At 52.9% G+C, this 20,477-nt stretch overlaps 8 protein-coding genes across 8 annotated transcripts; 4 read left to right on the top strand and 4 right to left on the bottom strand.

The window, feature by feature from the left end:
- The first annotated feature begins 314 nt into the window (after positions 1-314).
- Positions 315-2,110, top strand: PSV08DRAFT_388164 (uncharacterized protein). The gene has a single exon (XM_014221062.2). The coding sequence runs from the start codon at positions 383-385 to the stop codon at positions 2,027-2,029; it is 1,647 nt and encodes a 548-aa protein (XP_014076537.1). The 5' UTR covers positions 315-382; the 3' UTR covers positions 2,030-2,110.
- Positions 2,111-3,111: 1,001 nt separating this feature from the next.
- Positions 3,112-4,670, top strand: PSV08DRAFT_350083 (uncharacterized protein; the record flags this gene model as incomplete). Its single annotated transcript, XM_066092830.1, has 3 exons — positions 3,112-3,334; positions 3,420-3,707; positions 3,796-4,670. The coding sequence occupies 3 exons, from the start codon at positions 3,112-3,114 to the stop codon at positions 4,668-4,670; spliced, it is 1,386 nt and encodes a 461-aa protein (XP_065949303.1).
- A 1,053-nt stretch (positions 4,671-5,723) lies between these two features.
- PSV08DRAFT_408841 (kinase-like domain-containing protein) lies at positions 5,724-9,583 on the bottom strand (the record flags this gene model as incomplete). The annotated part of the gene is made up of 4 exons (XM_014221059.1): positions 5,724-6,448; positions 6,499-6,598; positions 6,650-8,704; positions 9,500-9,583. The coding sequence occupies 4 exons, from the start codon at positions 9,581-9,583 to the stop codon at positions 6,036-6,038; spliced, it is 2,652 nt and encodes an 883-aa protein (XP_014076534.1). The 3' UTR covers positions 5,724-6,035.
- A 1,498-nt stretch (positions 9,584-11,081) lies between these two features.
- PSV08DRAFT_177206 (calponin homology domain-containing protein) lies at positions 11,082-13,248 on the top strand (the record flags this gene model as incomplete). Its single annotated transcript, XM_014221058.1, has 5 exons — positions 11,082-11,137; positions 11,198-11,264; positions 11,327-11,679; positions 11,740-12,979; positions 13,042-13,248. The coding sequence occupies 5 exons, from the start codon at positions 11,082-11,084 to the stop codon at positions 13,246-13,248; spliced, it is 1,923 nt and encodes a 640-aa protein (XP_014076533.1).
- Positions 13,249-14,059: 811 nt separating this feature from the next.
- PSV08DRAFT_388160 (uncharacterized protein) lies at positions 14,060-16,500 on the bottom strand (the record flags this gene model as incomplete). The annotated part of the gene is made up of 4 exons (XM_066093485.1): positions 14,060-14,634; positions 14,779-15,140; positions 15,238-15,980; positions 16,075-16,500. The coding sequence occupies 4 exons, from the start codon at positions 16,498-16,500 to the stop codon at positions 14,060-14,062; spliced, it is 2,106 nt and encodes a 701-aa protein (XP_065949302.1).
- A 540-nt stretch (positions 16,501-17,040) lies between these two features.
- Positions 17,041-17,809, bottom strand: PSV08DRAFT_286641 (Tom7-domain-containing protein). The gene is made up of 3 exons (XM_014221056.1): positions 17,711-17,809; positions 17,543-17,655; positions 17,041-17,351 (listed from the first exon to the last, which is right to left on the bottom strand). The coding sequence occupies exons 1-3, from the start codon at positions 17,735-17,737 to the stop codon at positions 17,330-17,332; spliced, it is 162 nt and encodes a 53-aa protein (XP_014076531.1). The 5' UTR covers positions 17,738-17,809; the 3' UTR covers positions 17,041-17,329.
- Positions 17,810-17,960: 151 nt separating this feature from the next.
- On the top strand, positions 17,961-19,370 carry PSV08DRAFT_36259 (uncharacterized protein). The gene is made up of 2 exons (XM_014221055.2): positions 17,961-18,089; positions 18,139-19,370. The coding sequence occupies exons 1-2, from the start codon at positions 18,064-18,066 to the stop codon at positions 19,106-19,108; spliced, it is 996 nt and encodes a 331-aa protein (XP_014076530.1). The 5' UTR covers positions 17,961-18,063; the 3' UTR covers positions 19,109-19,370.
- PSV08DRAFT_199727 (uncharacterized protein) lies at positions 19,303-20,290 on the bottom strand. The gene is made up of 2 exons (XM_014221054.2): positions 20,001-20,290; positions 19,303-19,952 (listed from the first exon to the last, which is right to left on the bottom strand). The coding sequence occupies exons 1-2, from the start codon at positions 20,050-20,052 to the stop codon at positions 19,633-19,635; spliced, it is 372 nt and encodes a 123-aa protein (XP_014076529.1). The 5' UTR covers positions 20,053-20,290; the 3' UTR covers positions 19,303-19,632.
- Positions 20,291-20,477: the final 187 nt, after the last annotated feature.

The raw sequence follows: 20,477 nt of genomic DNA, 5'->3' as shown, positions 1-20,477 counted from the left end.
AGCCGTTCAGCCTTACGTCGTCGCCGCCGCCGCCGCCGCCCAAGTGTCAGTGCGCCTTGCCGAGATCAGCCTTGTTTGACCTCAGCCACCTCCGCGCTGGCACCGACTGATGCGCCCAACACTCTTCACTACACCCTCACTCACTCTCTTCGCCCTACATCACCCGACGGCGCGTGCCTATCTCTACCCCGCGGAACTGGATATGAACACTCTACCACTCGACCTTTGCACACTTGTACTACACCAGACACAGACATCCCCTCAACCACAACCCGCGTCATCGCGCTCCATTCATCCCACTTCCACTTCTCGAACAAAGAGCGTCCGCCTGCGACCCTCCAGATAATCTTCTCTCCACACAGAACACCCCACTACACCTCCAATGTCGACGACTCAGATCACCGCCTCTCCACGAGCGCCCCGCGGAAAGCCGCAGAGCCCAGCTCAGCTGCCCCAAAACAACACCCCCGGAAGACAGTCACAAAGAAAACCAAGGAATAACCGCGCGCAAAATGGCTACAACCAGCGCAACGGCCTACCTGTATCCCCGAGCAAGAATTCCGCACAAGGCGCCCTCGCCGAAAGTGTCACCTTCCCCTGTGAAGATGGTCACATGTCTGCCGGTTCACGCGGCATGAAGAAGCACGCTCAGCCGAAGCCGTCTGATCGCGTCTCTCCGCCCGCCGAATCGGACCCCGTTCCCATTAACCCGTCTGCAACTCCTGTCAAAATCCAGGCCGCTTATGCTGGGCCCACCTTTCACGCGTCTCCGGCGCCTTCTGCTTTGCCCATTCCCAAGTTTCTTTCTCGTTCTGTGCCCGCAAAGACCCGTGCTGGTCCACCAACCCCTCCGCCTGAAGACAGTTCTGACTCGGGCTCGCTGAGCCCTTCGGCTTCTCCCTCTCGTGCCCCGATGGCTGCGCCTCCGCGCCATGAGCAGTCTCCCTTGGATCTTCTCTTCAGGGCCGATGCAGCAGAAAGGGCCAACAACCAAAACAGAGGCCTTTCTTCAAACAGCCCATTCGTAGCAGCAAACCCTGGGCGATCTCACCACTTCAAACATGACTCTTACCATTCACTCAATGGCATCTTCCCTATAGAGCTTGATGGAGAGAGCAAGCATGCGCACATGTCACCTGCGTCTCAGGCACCATCCGCCTCACAGCGCTCCGTGACAGATCCCGATGGCGTCCCTCAGCTCAAAGACGTTCACCAGCAAGGCAATGGAAATGATGTCATGCAAGACCTGTTTAGTCGTCTTTCCATGTCACAGAAGAAACACACTGCTGCAACACCACCTCAGGTGGGTGCTCACGGCCCATCAGGACCTCAAGCACATCTATCGCCCTCGCCTTTCCATGATGGTCGGACCCCTGGGCGAACGACATCTGGTCCCACTACCCCCCAAGCGCAGCCCACGAACCAGGACCCATCCGACTTTTACTACGGCAACAAGAACCTTTCCCCATTGTTCAAGGCAGCCCAGGGCGACTCGGCCAAACGCAACTCTGGCCTTCGCACTGAGATAAGTGCTGATTCCCCAATGCTTCAGCAAGATGGATTCAAGGGTTTTGCATCTGTTCCTCAGCCTCACCCAATGGGTCCAAACGGCTTCCCCCAGGGCAATGGGGCAACACCGAATGCACCTCGTCAGGCAGGCCCTTCCATGCCACCTTACCAACAAAGTCCAAACCAAAGGCGCACGCCTGGTAGACAGCCACACCAGCGTCGTCCTGACAATTACCAAACAAGGGGCCAGAGGACTGGATCTGGATCTGGACCTGGGCCCAAGTTTGACAAAGCAGCCGCCAACGGCTCTCCTGCGTCTGCACCGAAACCTTCTACTACCATGATGTCTTTTGTCCCTTCTTCGGTCGCTGCTAAGCAGCGCAAGACCTCTGCACCCACGGCTCCCGCAGCTGCCCCAGCGATGAAGACATCTACCCCTTCTGAAACATTAGCTTTGGAGCAGGATCTCAAGCGTTTGCTTAATCTCAACACGGCTGGCGATGCCTCGACCGTGAGGTAGACTACTTTGTACCTGTCCATATTCGCACATTTTTCATTCCACTTAGTAGTGTTTTCATACACACACTTTCTTTTTGTCTATATGGGTCTTGTAGCGTTTTGATATCGTCATGTACTATGACCTTACTATCGTTTATTTGGAGTTTCTGGCGTTTTTGAATGACTAGTCAGTCACTGTTGGTGGACGTAGTATGGATTGCTGGGTATGTCGTCCTAGTTGCTCAGTCCAGCACAAGAACTTTTCTTTGTCATGGTTCATGGATTGGTTGCATGTGCACGGGGTTCTAAGAGCTGGTCGACTGGCGTTTTGCAACATCATGTTTCGATGTTTTGGTGCATACATGCACATCTGAGGTTGTCTCGACTGGCTTTGTGAGGTGAGCTTCTTCCGACAATCGTCTGCTGTCCACGTTTCTGGATCCAGGCATGACTCGACTTTTTCCATCACTACAAACACCACAAATCTCTCAAGTAAAAAATCAAGAAAAAATATTAGGGCATGATGCTCGGCTCTGACGCTCCTATAAGGGGTGCAGGGTTTTTCATGTCCAACAATGGCTTGTTTTTTGGTCTAATTCTGTGATGGTGAGACGATGTTCGATTGATGTTTCTGTTTACATTTTGAGTCTCTTATCCTCTGTGCTTATCTATGCAATGTTAGCGGCGTTACTGTTTAAGCAAGGTACTATGGTTCTTGCACATGGACAATGCAGAGTATTATCGGCTTGCGTCCAACTGCCTTGTGCATGTTCTGGCCTAGCGGTATGGGCATCTGACTTGGACCAATAGCCCATCTATCGACAATGGGCATCCGTTTGCCGCTTCAGGTCGATTTAGTGTTCATTTTCACTGACTGCTAGTGCTAAATGCGAGTACTGGCTTGGCACTGCCCGTTACGCGCTTCACCGTGAATCGCTTCAAAATTCTGCATCACCTACTTGAGGCTGGATTTTACGCTAAAGTCTGTTTGCTTTGCTCCCTTGCTTACTTGAAGCAAAGCCACTGTCCAAGTCACTCAATTGCTCTTGCAAACCAGACAACAGATCGCCCGAGTATACTCGTCACCCATCGACTATCTTCAGGATGAAGAGTTTCCGAAGTAAAGGTAAGCAAGCTGAGCTCTCTGTCTTCTCCAGCACGGCGAGATCACCAGCGACCGACATCCTCTCTCAGACCATACTGATACAAAAGGTGACAGCGGCGCATTTCTTCAGAGAAGGTGCATCTTCAGAGGAGAAGGTGGCAATCAACAACACCTCGAGTTTTGACTTCGACGCTGGTATTGACAGCACTGTTACAAGAAAAGGTAGGAACAGTCTCTTTCCTACTCCCCCCTCGCGTGTCACCAAAACCACCTCTACACACAAGTCAGATATTGACCGAACCGGAAGTGGTGTGGCCATTTCGCCGCAAGAATGACAAGGCAGATAGACCGCAACCAGCTCTGCGGCTCAGTTCTTCGTCGTCTACGTTGATGCCTCCAGCCAGACCATGTGTCATTGCTCGTGAGGCCAGCGACGACTTCGATCTTCTGCCAGACTACGACGATTCCGACGACGACACTCAGGCATTTCGTCGTTCGCCTGGTACATCTAACAAGAAGAAGATGTATCGCAGTGCGTTCAGTATGTCCAACCTCAAGAAGTCGTGCTCAAATCTTGCGGCCTTGAAGAACAATGGTAAGTCCAATCACTCGTCACTCTTTCCCATCTTGTATCTCTATTTTCTCAAGTCCAATCCGAGTCTAACATGATATTCCCACCGCAGGCCCCCGAATCTTCAGCAGTAACAAGAAAACATATTCAAGATCGCCGCCACCACCACCCGTGCCCCAAATCCCAGTCGACTTCACCATACCGCTGCCAACCCGATACTCAACTCTTCCTCCACCGCCTCCACCACCGCTCCCCAAACGCAGCAGCAACCGTCCTCGACGCCCAGCACTCAAAAAGGCCAAAAGCAGCACAGGCCCCATCTCTCGTCCAACCCCGACGTCCCAAGACTCCAATGTCCCGCTTCTCCTGGAGCACCTCACCACCACCCCCTTCACACCACGCAACAGGAGCCCCCCACAGCGCCCGCCGCGCCCCAACGCCGTAGAAAACGATACACTCATGCACATGCGGCACACAAACGCCCGCATGGTTCTTCCCGTTCGTCCCCGCCCCGACACGACCGCATCCCCAGATCCATGTCCATCATCTACATCCACATCGACTGCGTCTCCTACATCATCATCATCATCATCATCATCATCAACCAGACACGCCTCCGCCATCGCATCCCGCCTCGGCATCCCCACAGGCCACTCCGCCCCTCGCACCGCATCCCTCGCTGCACCCCTCGCTGCACCCCTCGCTGCACGTATCCCCCAACACCACCCCGCACTGCGTCTCCCCGTCTGTGGAGCAGACGGCTCCACGAGATACAGTCGCTTCAGCGAGTTCGTCGCCCATTGCCAGCCAGCCGCGTATCAACCCCTTGCTCCACCTGCCCCCGTCGCCGAAGTCTATGACCGCCAGAGGGAGCCCGAGTGGGTGCTCGAGAGGCACCTTACTCATGCATCTCCCGCTGCCGCTGACGCCGGCGGCATGGTGTTTAGGGATCGGAATGGTGGTTTTCATTTTGTAGCCAATATCTGAGGTTTCTCATGGGCGCGGAGGGTTTTTTTCTTTTTCTTTTTCTTTTTTGGCAAAGTAAAAATCATGATGGGATTTCGAGTCTTCGACTAGGAGTCAGGCGTGTGCATTTCGCCCATCCTATGCAACGTGGCATAGGAGGTGAATGGGCTTGGAAACGCAAAAAAGTGTGCACTTTGGTGTTTGAATCCGAGGATCATATGGAAGTTTTTTTTCCTTCTTCTTCTTCTTCTTCTTCTTCTTCTTCTTCTTCTTTTCTGGATTACTGCATGCGAGGTTATGCTAATAACGCATCATGATGGAACTTTGTCTTTGAGAAGATGAGTGTTTTTTTTTTCAATACGACACTTTTCTCATCGAGGTTGGTAGTCTTGGTTGACAGAACACATCTTGTCGGATTCTACATGTCAATTCGGTCAAACATGACACTCTGACAGAATGAACTCGGAACCCCATAAAAAAATATCTAATGTGATTTTATCAAAATCACACACCCAAAGATCACAAGTCAAAGCAAACAAAGCAAATGAACCAATATTTGACATTTATGTGTTAGAGAAAAAAAAAAACTAAATCTTTTATAAAACTGTCATTGAGTCTACCCGTTATTGACATTTGGCTTCCTTAAAAAAATGAGGAGAGTAGCAGAGAGGAATTGTCCAAGTATGAAAGTTGTATAAAAAGAAACAGGAACCCCCCTGAAAGATTTGGCACCAGCGATGTCCAGATTGCACAGCAAGAAAGAAAAAGCGAGTTTGCCGTTTCAAATAAAACAAAACTCTCCTCCTTCCTCTTCACGCCAATGATATCGTTTTGCGCTATAAAAACTTGTGTCAGAGAGGTGGAAAGGGGATATATATATAAGAGGACGAGAAGCGTAAAAAAATAGGGAGGGGGCCGAGATGATACAAGTTGCCCCGTTGTCCAATGCCAAAGACTTGTTTCCCATGGCCAGATGAATCATGCAATCCGCTCCCACCGGGGTGTTAGATATCAGTCTTCTTTTGTTGGGCAAAGCAGCCGCTCGACAACTTGTACCATCTTATGCAACGGCATCAGTGAACCAAGTAGACCAAGTAGAATATCGTGGGTACGAGAAGCAATGTATAATTCTTTTCTGATGTGGCCACCAAGATTCCAGTCGGGCAATGCTAGGGAGGTTTGAACGGCCCAGCGCTCGTTTAGGTTCCATAATAGGTCATCGACTGCAAAAAAAAGGGGAACCTGGCCAGACCGCGTCTTAGATATAGTGTAAAATGAGCATAAAAAGGGTATCGATCAAGTCCAGAACGCTTCGTGAAAACACCCGCCATTACTCTTTTGATGTCGCTTGGACCACTCCTGACTCGACGTTTGGTTGCAAGTTGCTTAGTGGCCTCCGTTCTTCCTAAAGTTAAGCAGCTGAGACAAGCTTGCCAAGCTGCATCCACTCTTGAGGAAGTCATGGCTGATCAGCTCCGATGCACTAGCTCGCGATTTGACATCAACACACAGACAGACCGACAGGAATGCCTTGAGCTCCTTGGAAAGCTTGTCTGGCTTCTTGAGACGAGGAGTACCGTTGGTGGCAATGAGATACAGGGCCTTGAGGGGCTCCTCGTTGAGATATGGCGGCTCGGACTCGATCATCTCGATGGCCATGATACCCAAAGACCAGATATCGACCTTGTTGCCGTACTCTTTTTGCTTGACAACCTCGGGCGCCATCCAGTATGGAGTTCCGACCATGGTTGCACGCTTGCTACGTTGCTCAGTGAGCTTTGCGCTAAATCCAAAATCCGCTACAAAGGGTTAGTAAGGTAAGGAGCGATGGTGATGAGCGAAAACATACTAATCTTGACATTACCGCGGCCATCGAGCAAGACGTTATCACTCTTGATGTCTCGGTGAATAATGTTCAAGTTGTGGAGATATTCAAGACCCTTGCAAGTCTGTCAAAAGTTAGCATGTTGTTGGAAAGGATACAAAAGGAAAAGACTGACCTCGAAGCAAATGGTGGCAATCTGGTCTTCGCTGATGGAAGGGTTGTTGTCAATGATGTCCGTCAAGGCACCTCCCTCCATAAACTCCATGACGACCCAAAGCTCGGACTGCTCTTCTTGCAGGAATGCATCCAAAAAGTTGACAATGTTGGGATGCTTGCTGTCCTTCATGACAATGATCTCATTCACAATCAGCTCCTTGCGGGGCTGATTACGGAGGTCCATCTGTTTAATGGCAACTTGAGCACGTGGTCCGTTTTCCTGCATGACCCTCCTGGCCATTGGTGACGTGGCGCCCTCGCGGATGCGAGCTACGTAGACAGAGCCACTAGCACCTTGACCGATCTTCTTTTGCTTGTTGTACGAATCCAGGGGCCTTTCCTTGGACACGACTTCGCGGAGTTTGGCCATGACCTCGCTCTCTGACATGCTCGACATGCGCACGTCTTTGCGTTGAGGCTCGTCCTTGGGCTTGGCTGTGAGGGCCTGTTCGGCCTTCTTGACAGCATCGCTGACGGGAGCGGCAGGTTTAGCAACATTCAATGGCTTAGGAGCAGCAGATGAGCCCTGGTACTGCTTTTGCTGTTGTTGCTGTTGCTGCTGTTGCTGGCCATTGTTGGCGCGAGGGACTTGTCCGCTTGAGCCCTTGTAGCTGCTGTTGGGCTGAACGGGCGGGCGCTGCTGTTGAGAAGACGACTTGGAAGGAGAAGAGCCATAGTTGCCGTTTGGTTGTTGAGGAGCTGGGGGAGCTGGACGCTGTGCAGCCATCTGGCGCAATGAACCCGGAGGCTGCTGTGATTGCTGCTGGTTCCTCGCCGCACTCGGAGTTGATGGCGCAGGACGGCTGGGGTTGTATCGTTGACCTGAAGGGCTTGTATCGCGTGCATCGTAGCTGCCTCCACCGATTTCTTGTTGGGCCAATGGAACCTTTTTCTGCGGTAGCGAAGCATTGTACGCAGCCAGCTCCTCGCGCTCGCGCTCGTAATCCTGTTGTCGCTGTCGCTCACGTTCGCGCTGCATCCTTGCCTGTTCTTCCTGTCGTCTCCGCTCCTGGTCATAGCGGTCCTGTTGCTGCTGCTGCTGCTGCTGTTGCTGTGGGGCTGAGTTTTGTTGACTAGAGTAGCCTTGCTGAGGCGGCGTGTTCTGGCGACTGGAGCTGTAGCTATCCTTGCGTGGGTAACCACCAGGGGGTGCAGGGCGTGGAGGTGCAACGGAATTTCCGCCGCCTGAATAGCCTAGCTGCTTGTCCATTCCAGCACTGCCTGGTGGAGTGGGTGTAAGACTTGGATATTGTTGGGGATCTTCTGATCGCTTGACAAGCTTCTCGGTGTAAAACTCGAGGACTTCGAGAACAGCCTTTGGGTTCTTTGCGTAGTCATCTTTGGTAAGTGCAGATGCGGTGAGCAGCTTCTCCCATTCGACAGGCAGGCCAACGAAAGCACCGCTGTTTGGATCGAAGCCTACGTGTACCCTATGCGTGAAATTTGTGGGGTTGCTGACGCCACCCATGCTAGGACATCGCTGATAGATGCTATCGATCCACGAGTAAACTTCATCGTCGGTCTCGACTTTGCATGTAATGATCTTGGTGGGACCATCGCGGGGTGGCGATGAGCCTTTGCTGGGGTTGAGTGCGCGGGTGATTTCAAAAGACAGGGGCTGCGTGTCGGATCGCTCGACACCCAGAATGTCTCGCAGCTGAATGGAGTTGGATACCTTTGAGGCGTTTGGGCTCTTGAAGAAATTGAGCTCAAACTCACGCAGTACCAGCCAGCGATCTGCCCAGACAAAGGATTTGAACAGGCCTTCGTCCTTGACCTTGACCATGCCTTCTTTGACCGTCGACGTGGACGAGCCGCTCCTCTCGGTCTGTGTGCGAACAAGCGACATCTGAGAGCCGTTGTTCATACCGGGCGACTGCATACTCAGGCCCGCCATGTTGCCTGGCAGCGTGCTGCTGGTGTTTGGGGTAAGGGCGAGGCGGGGACGATCTGTCGGTGGCCGCGGTGCGGGACCAGGGTTCATGAACTGTTCGCGGGAATACATGCTGCGATGCTGCGATTAGTTGGAGTCTGCGTGGGCTGACGAGCAGCAACGTGTGCTAGCAGAGTCGGACCGGGCTGCGGCGAGTAGTCACGGTGGCTGCGGCGAAGAAGCAAAACAAAAAAAAGGCCGGGGACGAGTGGTGGCTGAGAAGGGGCGGGAGAGGCGATGAGGAGAAGAGTGAGGAGACTTACATGGGCAACCTCTAGTTCAGACAATAGCTCGAGGGGCCTTTGGCAGGCAAGCTGTGAGGGCGTCCGGGGAGCGCGTAGTCACGTCGGAGATGCAATGGTGAGTGCTGGGGGATGCGGTGAATGGCGGGGTGAAGGGGAGTGGATGGAAGCAGCAGGCAGCGGGGGAGGGCGCAGCCGTGGGCGCGAGAGAGAGAGAGGAAGAGGGAAAAGGAGAGTCGAGCCGGGTCGGGGGGACAATTGCGCAGCGGGCTGGGCGTCGGCAGCGGGCGTGGTGATGGTGGAGCAGCAGCAATGCGAGGGCTTGGGCAGCTGGCGGGCGGGCCAGGCGTGCTGAGAGCGCAGCGGGAGCGGCTGCCAATGGTTCAGAAGGGCAATGCGTCGCACACCAGGGATGGGCTCAATGGAAACGCCACATGGGGGGGGCGGGGGCGAGGGCAGGGAGGGCAGCGAGGTCAGGGAGAGGGTTGGGCAGCCAACAAAGGAGAGCGGGCGGGCGTGTGGTGAGAGGACAGGAGCAAGTGTCGTCGAGGCGGGCAGCCTGTGCTAGGGGAGCCCTTTCTCCTGCCTGGGCGTGGAGCGAGCATGCACATGTGCAGCCAGACGGCGCGCTAACGCTGCTCTCACGTGCACCCACGGCGCTCGAGTGGAGCGCGGCCATGCAGACGCTGCCGATGCTCGCGGCCAAGGGGGCGGCCATGTGTTTCATGGGCGCGTAGGCGCGACAGTGGTGCTCGAAGACGGCGGCGGCGTCATGGCCATGGCCGTTTCAGCGGCGCAGCCCTCGCTGTCACGCAAACGTCGGCCCTGGCCTCGCAGCGACGACATGCATCCATCATACACGTCGTGTAGCCAGCCATGCCCTGGCCCGTTTCAACCCTCGGGTCGATGCCGCCCGCAGCCAGTGGGCGGGTGGCTGTCCTGCCTAAGCAGACGTCGGTGCATCGCCCAAGCATCTCGTGCCTGTCCGCACATGGATGCATGTCCACTGTCAACACACGCACCGCCATCCCTGCCCCCAGCAGCCATGCACGTCATTGCAACAGGACGCCGCTACATGACTGTGCTGCATTGCCCGTCGAAGAGCCCAAGAAGCCTCCTTCCTCCGCCCTGCCATCCTCGCGCCCGGACAGCGCGGCGATGCGCCCGCGTGGCCTCCAACATGTCGTGGGAGATTGCTGCTGGTTGGGCTTGTGAAGCCGCACAGGCGCTGCTTGTGCTCGGGCATCGATATATACGTACATTCATGTATTGTCAATGTAGCCAGTCCGTGATATACATGTACATGCACCGACACAGCGCACCCGTTGATTGGCAGCCGTGGCGAGCAAGGCTCGATGCAGGCGAGCTTAATAGCAACATCGTGGCCGGCTGCTCTTTCCTCACAACGGCGATTCGTTCCTTCCCGCCCGGGCCTGTAAGCATCCAAGTACGCATGTACACAGTATGTAGGCATGGATGGCAAACACGCTCCCTTCACTGTGCCCACGCCGACATCCAGCACCAGCGGCTCCTCACACCGCCTGGCGCAGAGGCCTGTTGCCGCCCAAGCCCGCCTGTCCGCACTTTGGCTTATTCATCTCACCTCCCGCGGTAACGGTGCGAACCAGCATGCCAGACTGACAACCAGCAGCCCCCAAGTAGCCTGGCACCCGAGACGTGGCTACAGCCATCATCCGCGCCATGGCCGTCACCCAGCAGAGTCCCTACCGGCGATAGAGTACATGCATCGACTATGTCCACACATACACACCGCGCCTGCCCAATCAGCGTCCGCCCGCCCACGAGGCAAGTGGGGGCGGCAACTCGTACACAATCGCCCAATCTGCTCGCTGCGCCTCCCTTGCCTCCTCATTTGGCGGCTACATAGCCATTCCTACCCGCAGCCATCAGCACCAATTGCACCGCCAGTCCCGTCTTGTTGCAATCAAAAAACAAAATCTCTAGTCCAACCAGCCGCTGCCCTCTTCCGTCTCTAGGCCACCCGACAAGCGAGCGGACCCAGGGGCCCCGCTACCATTCGACCGGGGTCTCACCGACAGCCGAGTCCGCGCCCGCAGTGAGCCATCCATCCATTGTTTTGGCTGGCCGTTGGAAAACACAACGAGGCTCATTGTCAGCCTGCATCGCATATCCACACCTCCCGACTCCTGCCCCCGTGTGCATACCCCCTCGCCGAGCACTGATGCACCCCAAACATGGCGCCGCTTGAACAGCAATGGGTCAACGTCCAGCAAAAGACCTTCACCAAATGGTGCCCATCTCTGCCCGCCCCCCTCCCCTCTCCGCGCCACTACTAACCACACCAATGCAGGCTCAACAGCAAACTAAAGATCCGGAGCGTCGAGATCTCAGACCTCATCACAGACCTCTCTGATGGCGTATGCAACCCCGCCTCTCCTGCTCTCTGCTCCCCCCGCACCCGCCCACTAACCCTGTCCAGATCATCCTGATCCACCTCCTGGAGATCCTCAGCAACGAATCCCTCGGCCGATATGCCTCGCGACCAAAGCTCCGCGTCCAAAAGTTTGAAAACGTCAACAAGTCACTCGACTTCATCCGCAGCAGGAGAATCCAACTCACAAACACTGGTGCTGAGGATGTCGTCGACGGCAACAGCAAGATCATCCTTGGTCTCATATGGACCCTCATTCTCCGCTTCACCATTAGCGACATCAACGAAGAGGGTCTAAGTGCCAAGGAGGGTCTCTTGCTGTGGTGTCAGAGAAAGACGGCCTGCTACGATGAAGTCGAAGTACGCGACTTCTCCACCAGCTGGAACGATGGATTAGCATTGTGAGTTGGCCGTGGTGTTTTCCTCGTCGCCCGCATTCCGTTGACCTAACACGCAAACAGCTGCGCCCTGCTCGATATCCATCGCCCCGACCTCATCGACTACGATAGCCTCGACAAGAACGACCACCGTGGAAACATGCAACTCGCCTTCGACATTGCCTCCAAGGAGATCGGCATCCCCGACCTGCTCGACGTGGAGGATGTGTGCGACGTGCCCAAGCCCGATGAGCGATCCCTTATGACATACATTGCCTACTGGTTCCATGCTTTCTCGCAGATGGAACGAGTCGAAAACGCCGGCCGAAGAGTAGAAAAGTTTGTGGCAAACATGCAAGGAGCATGGCAGATGCAGAACGACTTTGAAAGGCGCATGCGCGAGCTGCTGGGCCAGATTGCTAAGCAGCAGTCACAATGGGAGGAAGCCACGTTCGACGGGACATATGCCGATGCAAGAGCCCAATCTGCCGAATTCACGGCATGGAAGCGCAAGAACAAGCGGACATGGGTTGCGGAGAAGTCTGACCTTGTTGGGCTGTTGGGCAACATTAGGACGAAGCTAGCCACATACCGATTGCGACCGTACGAGCCTCCAGCAGAACTCAGCCTCGACGCCCTCGACAATGCATGGTCGGGATTGATGAAGGCCGAGCGACAGCGCTCCCAGATCATCAACGAAACAATTCGAGACATCAAGAATGCCCTACGCAAGTCTTTTGCCGACAAAGCAAACGACTTTGCTCTTGCCCTCAACACGCTGTCCACATCGATATCTGCGCTCGAAGGCGATGTCGATGACCAACTCGAGCACACCAAAGAAATCAGCAAGTCGCTTGCACCACTGGACGAGTACTTGAATCTCATAGCCTCGATTGATGAGCAGTGCGCCGAAGCAAACATTGAAGAAAACGACTTTACAACATACACGTACGATGAACTCGAATACGAGCTGGGTCTGGTTCGCAATTCCGTATCGAAAAAGCTCGCCTTCCTCGAGAACCAAATGGTTGCCCGAAACATGACCAATCTGACGCCCATTCAATTGGAAGAATTCGAATCCGTTTTCCGCCACTTTGACCGCGACGTTTCCAACTCGCTAGCAGAACTGGAATTTTCAGCAGCACTGGCAAGTTTGGGACTAGTCTACGACGAGGATGAAATGCACGAGAGATTCCGTGAAACAAGCGGCGGCAAGGACTTTGTCACGTTTGAACAGTTTATTCGATTCATGGTTGACGAGACCGAAGACCAAAACACAGCCGAGCAAGTCTTTGAATCGTTTAGGGAAGTCGCCGACGGCAAGGTAAGTCATCTATGCAGTCTGTTGTATACACACAAAGTCAACCGCTAACCTTCAAATCATAGCCATACGTCACAGAACTTGACCTCCGCCACTCCCTTGTACCCGATGAAGTCATTGATGACCTTCTTGCCACCATGCCTGAGCACAAAGGTCCAGACATGCAAGAAGACCGTGACATTCCCAAATTTGACTACATCACCTACATGCAGCGGTACATGGGCACTACTCATACCAATGGAGCTGGCGCTGAGCAAGTCAATGGCGACTAGTGTTTGCCTCGTCTTGAAATCAAGCGCGACCTCACTCCGGCTTTTGTGTAAAGGGGCTTGCTTGGTGAGGAAGGATTGAAACCATAATCGTGACGAGTGGGACAACGCTCAAGGGGAATTGACAGTTGAAGAGCAAGTGTGGCTTTTGCATAGTGGCCGTTCTTGGAGCCACTTTGTGTCTTTGTGTGTTTCTTCTTCCTCTTCTTCTTCTACTTGTTCTTTTTTTTGTATGTACGTTGGGAAAATTACGTACTCATGTGGCAGGAAACTGGTCAAGGTAAGGGCTGTGTGTGTGGGGGGGGGGGGGGGGGGGGGGGAGTTTGGCGTACGTTTATGCATTGACATACATGTACGCTGGGTATTGTGTGTGTGTTTACGTTGTTTTGAGCTTTGGCCCAAGGGGAGGATGAAGGGATACCACGTAGATGGTGAACGTATGGCATTATGAAACTCTAATTAATTTGATATATTTGCCTATCCATAATGATTTTTTTTTTCGTTTCTGAGCTCTTGGTGTACATCACTTTAGGTAAGTCATGCGAATACGTATGTATTTTTTTTACGCCAAAAAAAAAGAGAGATCGCTACACAGAACGCATTGAAATTGCGCCAAGTAGATAGATCATTCATAGACCAAAAAAAAGAGAATAAGTAGATCTACCTCGATCCTTCTTACAGAAAAAAAAAACCCATACATATCGCCATAGTAACTAGTGGAAATCCGAAACCCATTACTTTCCAATCCAAAAAAAAAAGAAAAGAAAAGAAAAGAAAAGAAAAGAAAGAAAACCCACCCATATCTCTCCTCCCATCAATTCACGCCCTTCAAGTCGGGCAACTCGATCAAATTTCCCTGCACAACGCTGCACAAGTCCAAAAATTCCCTCTTCTCCACCTCGGTCGCAAACTCAATCTTGGCCCCACTAATGACCCCATCATCCTTATCCTGGCGTTTCTTCTTCTTGGCCCCACTCCCACTCCCACTAGTACTAGTACTAGTACTAGTACTACTACTACTCCCCGCTTTATCCTTGCCCTTTGTAGTACCAGCACCGTGTCCAAGGTGCGGCCGCGCCGCATGCACAGGAACCTTGAGCCCACGAATCTTGACCTGTCTGACGCCGTCGTCCTTGACAGTGAGCGGGTCACGGGCAGAATTCAAGTAAAAGGCGAGATAGCCTTTGCGGAAATCGGCCGAAAAGTGCAACAGGGCGATTACGGCGCCCGTGTCGTTGTCGTGCCAGATACGCAGGGTTTCGAGGCCGCACATTTGCTCTGCGTAGGCGAAGGGTTTGGACAGGCCCGAGTGCGTGCGGAGCGTTTTTTCCGTGCGGAACGTGGCGAGGAGGGTGCGGCCCATTAGTTCGTTTTGGAAGAGTGCGGAGCCTTCTTGGTATTAGTTGAACTTTTCCTGGTTTTCTATCCAATGTTTGCGGTTTCTTTTCTTTGTTTTTTTTTAAGTATACGAGAAAAGGTTGTGTGTGTGTGTGTGAGAGAGAGAGAGAGAGAGAGTATTTGAATACAACTTACACTGAGGACTATCAAACACAAAATTTACCCAACTCGTTTGCGCTGTGCGGGCCGGACCAGCTGCATGCACTACGTCGTAGAATCTAAGCTCGCAGGGGACAGTGATGGAGACTTTGGCAGGGGAAAAGTAGCTTGCGTAGGGAATGTACATGTGCTCGTCTTGCATGCGGAGCTCCATCCGGACTTGGGTATCATCGCTGAAGACCCAGATAGAGATTACGACGCGGACAGTTCGGGTTTCCGCGTCGGTGATGCGTTTGCGTACTACGGCTATGCGGCAGTCGGTACAGACGGAGATCATCTCAACGTCTCTAGGATCGTCATGGTTAATACGGTGAGAGTATTCTACTACTTCGCCCCGGCTGTGCGGTTGTTATCAGCTTATGGAAAATTGTCTCTACCAATAAAGAAAATGGTCTATAAATTATGCAAGACATGAGATAAAGGGTCATGGCTTACACGTCACAGAGTATGGCCGAGTTACGAAAAGCTTCCTTTTCAAAAGCATTTCGCTGGCTCGCCGTCGTCGCGCTTCGGTGAAGTTTCTCAATCTCAGCTTGTGACAGTGTTCTTCCCAGCTCATGTGAAAATTCAGGCCCAAGGATTGGAGAGGAATGTAGTGTCGAATACCGGTTGTTGGGTCTTTGTGTCTGATCCCGTATCTCTGGAGAAGCTGGGCCGTTTCTGGTTGATATCGATTGCTGGCGGCTGAGGCGTAACTGTTTCGCCGCTGGCTGTGGACTTTGCCATCCGGTAGAACTTTGACCAGCTTCAGAAGATGCATAACTGCTGCTCGAGTGGCGTAGTGATGAACTCATGAGACTTGTCTCTGAGACACTTTCTTTGGTAGGCAAAGGAGTTGGCGGACTGTTGGTGAAACTAGCTGTTGAGTACTGGGATAACCTAGGGTTATGGGGAATCGAAGGCAATGATATTTTGAGGTTGTAATTCCGCGGTGGAGATCGTGATGCATCTGAACGGTCAAGCATCAAACTCTGGTGGCTTCCTTCTTCAGTACTTGGTGTTCGTGTGGGATGTTTTGGCGGGACAGGCGGCGCGGCAGAGTCTCGTGACATTAAATTTAGATCCTGTACCATGCGATGGACCTCATCCAACTGCTGATCGAGGCTGCTGCTTGAAGTGTAAATACTGTCGATGCGTTCTGCCATTGGCCTCACTACCCGTTCTAAACGAGTTGAGGACTTGCTACTCAGTGTTAGCTATTGGAGACTTTGAGACTGGCGCCACTAGCCTTTGTAATGCTTGCACCAAAACGATAATTGAGTTTTTGTGCACCTGTAGCAAGTCCCTCAGATTGTCTAGGTCGCCACCTTCTGTGGTCCAAGGAATCGTCTTGTACTCGGCTACTGCCAAGTCACTCCATGCTCGCTCAATTGCGAAACCGCCCACAGTCCTATGTTTTTTGATGACCTGGTATTTATCTATTAAAGAATCGAGATCGTCGACTACTCGCTTACAGGATCCGATTATTGCAGCAACTCCGGCTCGAGTTTGCGGGTCAGCCTTCTGCAGTAGATCGCTTTCGCACTCGGCGTATAATGTCTCTGCCAATAGCGTGAGCGCTTTTGCTAGACCGCCAATTTCAACTTCGATGTAGCCGAGGCCAGGCAGAGCTTGTTTTTGGCAAGCAGCGAATGCGCTGCCAATCTTCCAGGCTTTCTGAGATAACATGAGAATGTCCCCAATGCTGGGGACAGTCATCGTGGCAAGCAATAAGGTTCATGTACTGAAACGCGATAAGCAGTCGGGCAGGCGGCAAAGCCGGAAAGGCGGTATCAATGGTAGTGGAGCGATCAGCACATAAACTCTAGTGGAAACAAAGTCTGTGAGAGACGCTTATACCGTGGACACGGCAAACGTGGGGCTATGGAGTGAGAGTTCGCGATCCAGTCAGAACCGGCCCGAGGCCATGCACCCGGGTATAGGGCTCCATGGCGAGGTGTGCTACAAAGGTAAAGTGTCAAATATTCGCTCTGGCGAAGGATGAAGTAGAAGAACATGGGCGCCGGATGCTCAAGTACGTAGGCGAACCACCAAGCCACGTGGGTTAAGCAGCGTCCCGTCATTGGCGTATATTTGTCTTCACCACACGGCTGGTACTCAGCCCCCGCCGCACAGGTGCTCAGACATGGCAAGCGCCGCCATATTCAACTAATTAGGGTAAGAGCACGACTTTGAGCCTAGACACGACCAATTCCAACAAATATAGCACGCAATGTTTGAGCTGCTTACGTTTGGAGGCAATGGCAGACTGCAGTCTAGACTGAACACCCCCGCGGTAGGTGTCATGTTTTAGGGTACATTAATCTGTCTTGAATGTTCTCATATAGATATATAGCCCCGAGGAGCCGCCTGCCGATGGCCAATTGGAGTAGAAAAGTAGGAGAAGAGTAGGTGCACGCATCAAGCCACAAATGATCCTGCAGGCTCAAGTGGCTGAAATCACCATGCCCGAGATTCCATATGCTTAGGAGCGTAGTATTGTACAAAAATTCTGCAAATGGTCGTTGACATGTCTTCGTTGGGGTGTTTAAGCAAGTGGAGAGAAGAGACTACACAAGTTAGTAAATTGACCAAAAAATCATTAGACGCAGACAGGTATAGATTTCCCAAATGAGAATGCTCCAAAGTAACATGTGCGTAGACTCCACGCCTCCGTGGTGCGAGGAGGTAAATGCGCCTCAATCCAACAAGAAAGCGGAATTATTCGCCAATGAGCGCAAAGCAAAAACACCATACTCACCGGATAAGAGATGGTCTAGGCTCGCTTCGCGAGTAACCGAGATATAGAATCAGAGGGAGGTAGCCGTAGTGGATAGCGACACGGGAAACATCGATGATGCGGGCAATGCGCTCCTGATAGACGGTCAATGTGTGCCTCCTGCGTCTGTCTTTACGAATTGTAACTTACCTTGGACTCTTCCGATAGTTGATACATGATTGTTGTGTGGTTGACTGTCGGTTTGGGCAAGTCAGGACGGGCGACGAAATGGGTGACGGCGGGCTTGGTGGGCGTGATTGCGATGATGCGCAAAGCTCAAAATCTTGGGGCCCATGCACGGGCCGGAGACTTGGGCGAAATTAACCACATATGGACTAGCGCAAGGATGGACTGTCGAGCTCTGAGATCTTTCAGCCATGTTCAACTCCACCTTCAACACGCCACGACATCCCTCGCGCTCAGCCAACAGTGTCGGACCCTCGAAGAACGTGGTGCGATCTGATATATCTAATTTTTGACGCTCACTTCGCTAAATTTCAGCCATGTCGGCTCCAAGCGCCCGTCACTGGTACGTATTCGAAATCAATAACAACTAGCATGTCCTAATCAATGCACAGGGAGCAGAACAAAGAAGCCACCGTATACGTCGGTAATCTCCATGAGCGCGTCACACCCCGCATCCTTCACGAGCTGATGCTCAACACCGGCCGTGTACGCAATGTGAATATGCCAGTCGATCGTGTCAATGGGCAGCACCAAAGTTTCGGCTTCGTCGAGTTCCACACAGAAGCTGAAGCCGACTATGCTTCTAAAATTCTCAACAATGTTGCACTTTACGGAAGCCGGATACGTGTGAACAAGGCATCCGCAGATAAGCAAAAGAATGTCGAGATTGGCGCAGAGCTGTTTGTTGGCAATCTCGATCCAGGCGTAGACGAAAAGACTCTGTACGACACATTCAGCCGATTCGGACCACTGGTGAATGCGCCAAAGGTTGCGCGCGACGAAGTCACAACCGCGTCCAAAGGCTACGGTTTCATCTCCTACGGCGATTTCGAATCCTCAGATGCGGCCATCGCCAGTATGCACAATCAATACATCATGTCTAAACAGATTACAGTTCAGTACGCGTATAAGAAAGATGGCAAGGGCGAGCGACATGGAGACGAGGCCGAACGTATGCTTGCCAAACAAGCCAAGGCTCATGGAGTTGCACCTGTTGTTCAGCCTCTGCCAGCACATCTTTTCCAGCTTCCTCCGGGCGCTGCTCCAACGGGACCAGCTATGCCTGTAGATGGAAGAGGCGTACCCGGCGCGCCAAGCGGACCAGGAGGGTATGGTCCACCGAGCGGGCCTCCTGGCTTTGTCCCCAACGGACCCGCAGGTTATGGCAGACCACCTTCTGCCGCTCCTATCGGCCACCCGTCACTCCCTCCTCCTCCAACGGGCCTGCCTGCTCGCCCACCGAGCGGTGCCCCAACAAATTTCTTCCCTCCACCTCCGGGATTTGCAGCTCCACCACCAGGCTTTGGGGCCCCCCCACCCGGTTTTGGGGGCCCTCCAGGTTACGCACAAGCACCTAGATAGATACAGTAATGCTTGGGTATAAGAACAGGCAGTAGCAGGTCTATCGCTGCATACAAAAGCGTCGCGCCCTCGATGCGTCCATCATAGGTGCTTCAAGCACGTGCTAGGGATCAGTCACTAAAGCTTAGCCTGCAGCCATACCGCCAGCACATGGTAGAGTTGATCCCAGTGTCGATCCCTGGACGCCGCTCCGACGTTGCAGTATAAAGTCACACATAGAAAGCAAGGCATACAGTAGGATAACTCTCACGCAGAGATATATGAAGATCTATTCGAGGGAATGCTGTAATAGTTAATAGAAGAGAAGGAACACGAGACGCAAATGAAAGAAAGCAAAGACACTTGGCGCTGAAACCCATATGTGCAGACCCACGTACGTCTGCTCATCTCAAGCCGCATATAACCAGCCCACTCGAGGCAACAAATGAAAAGCAGTAACTTGTCAAACCCAGACTGAAAACAAAAGAAATGATGTACGAGATAGTCCTGTGATGCATCGCCCCATTGCATGTTCTTGGCCACCATTACGAGAAGCTGACAAACTTTGGATCGCGGGGAATTCCGTCAGCTCCAATGTTGTTCTTCTTGAATCGATCCTGCATGTATATTCTGCGCGCCTCGTCAAAGTCGACACCTTGTCGCTTCATGATGCGCATGACTTCCTTCTTCCCCGCATCATCAAGGCCTTGGCGCGAGTCGCCAGACTCTACATTGCCACTGAGGTCAAATGCTGATGACGATAGGCCTGCTTCGATATCGTCGCGGAAGGAGGTGGGTAGACGCGAATATATGGGTTCAGGGATGGGCAGGACATGGATCCAACGGTGGCGGGTGAAGTATGCGGCTGTCGTGTGTCAGTAACCAGAAGTGAAGTGGGATCCGAGGAAAGTACCTGTTGCAAGGGCCAGAACAAAGAAGCAGACCGAGTAGAATAGGTACTCCATGTTGGCGATGGTACTTGTGATTCGGTGATGGGATTGTGGTGTATGCGACAGAGCGAATGCCTACGAGTATGCTCTATCGATCTGCAAGGAACGCGATGTGAGAGTGGTGACGAAGAACAAAGGAAATGGACGTGTGATGGGATATGATGGTAATGCGGAGACGCGGGGTCTTCACGCCACAGGCAGGGACATAGGTGCGGTTATGCCGGACGACGGTGATGCGTGACGACGGAGTCGCGGACAAGACGTTTCGGCTGTCACGGCCTGAACCTTAGGCTGCGCCTCATGCACATGCGTCGTCACTTCCGCTCCGCTGCTTGGCGGCAGCGTCGGCGTCGGCGCCTATGTTGATCCATCCCCGAAACACGCACTAAGCGCATGCGGAAATGCAGACGAGGCCCTCTCTTTCAATATTGGCGAACTTT

This window comes from Bipolaris maydis (assembly GCF_028858645.1).
Source record: "Bipolaris maydis strain C4 unplaced genomic scaffold PSV08scaffold_5, whole genome shotgun sequence".
In the NCBI taxonomy this organism is placed as follows: Eukaryota; Fungi; Ascomycota; class Dothideomycetes; order Pleosporales; family Pleosporaceae; genus Bipolaris; species Bipolaris maydis.
Note: the sequence above shows the minus strand (reverse complement) of the source record. Positions and strands in the feature narration are given on the sequence as shown.

Coding starts and splice junctions, on each gene's coding strand:
- PSV08DRAFT_36259 (XM_014221055.2), top strand. CDS start 18,064: ATGTCGGCTCCAAGCGCCCGTCACTG. Junction 18,090..18,138: donor GCTCCAAGCGCCCGTCACTG/GTACGTATTCGA, acceptor ATCAATGCACAG/GGAGCAGAACAAAGAAGCCA.
- PSV08DRAFT_286641 (XM_014221056.1), bottom strand. CDS start 17,737: ATGTATCAACTATCGGAAGAGTCCAAG. Junction 17,656..17,710: donor AACTATCGGAAGAGTCCAAG/GTAAGTTACAAT, acceptor ACCGTCTATCAG/GAGCGCATTGCCCGCATCAT. Junction 17,352..17,542: donor CCTAGACCATCTCTTATCCG/GTGAGTATGGTG, acceptor TAACTTGTGTAG/TCTCTTCTCTCCACTTGCTT.
- PSV08DRAFT_199727 (XM_014221054.2), bottom strand. CDS start 20,052: ATGGAGTACCTATTCTACTCGGTCTGCTTCTTTGTTCTGGCCCTTGCA. Junction 19,953..20,000: donor TGTTCTGGCCCTTGCAACAG/GTACTTTCCTCG, acceptor GACACACGACAG/CCGCATACTTCACCCGCCAC.
- PSV08DRAFT_388164 (XM_014221062.2), top strand. CDS start 383: ATGTCGACGACTCAGATCACCGCCTCTCCACGAGCGCCCCGCGGAAAG.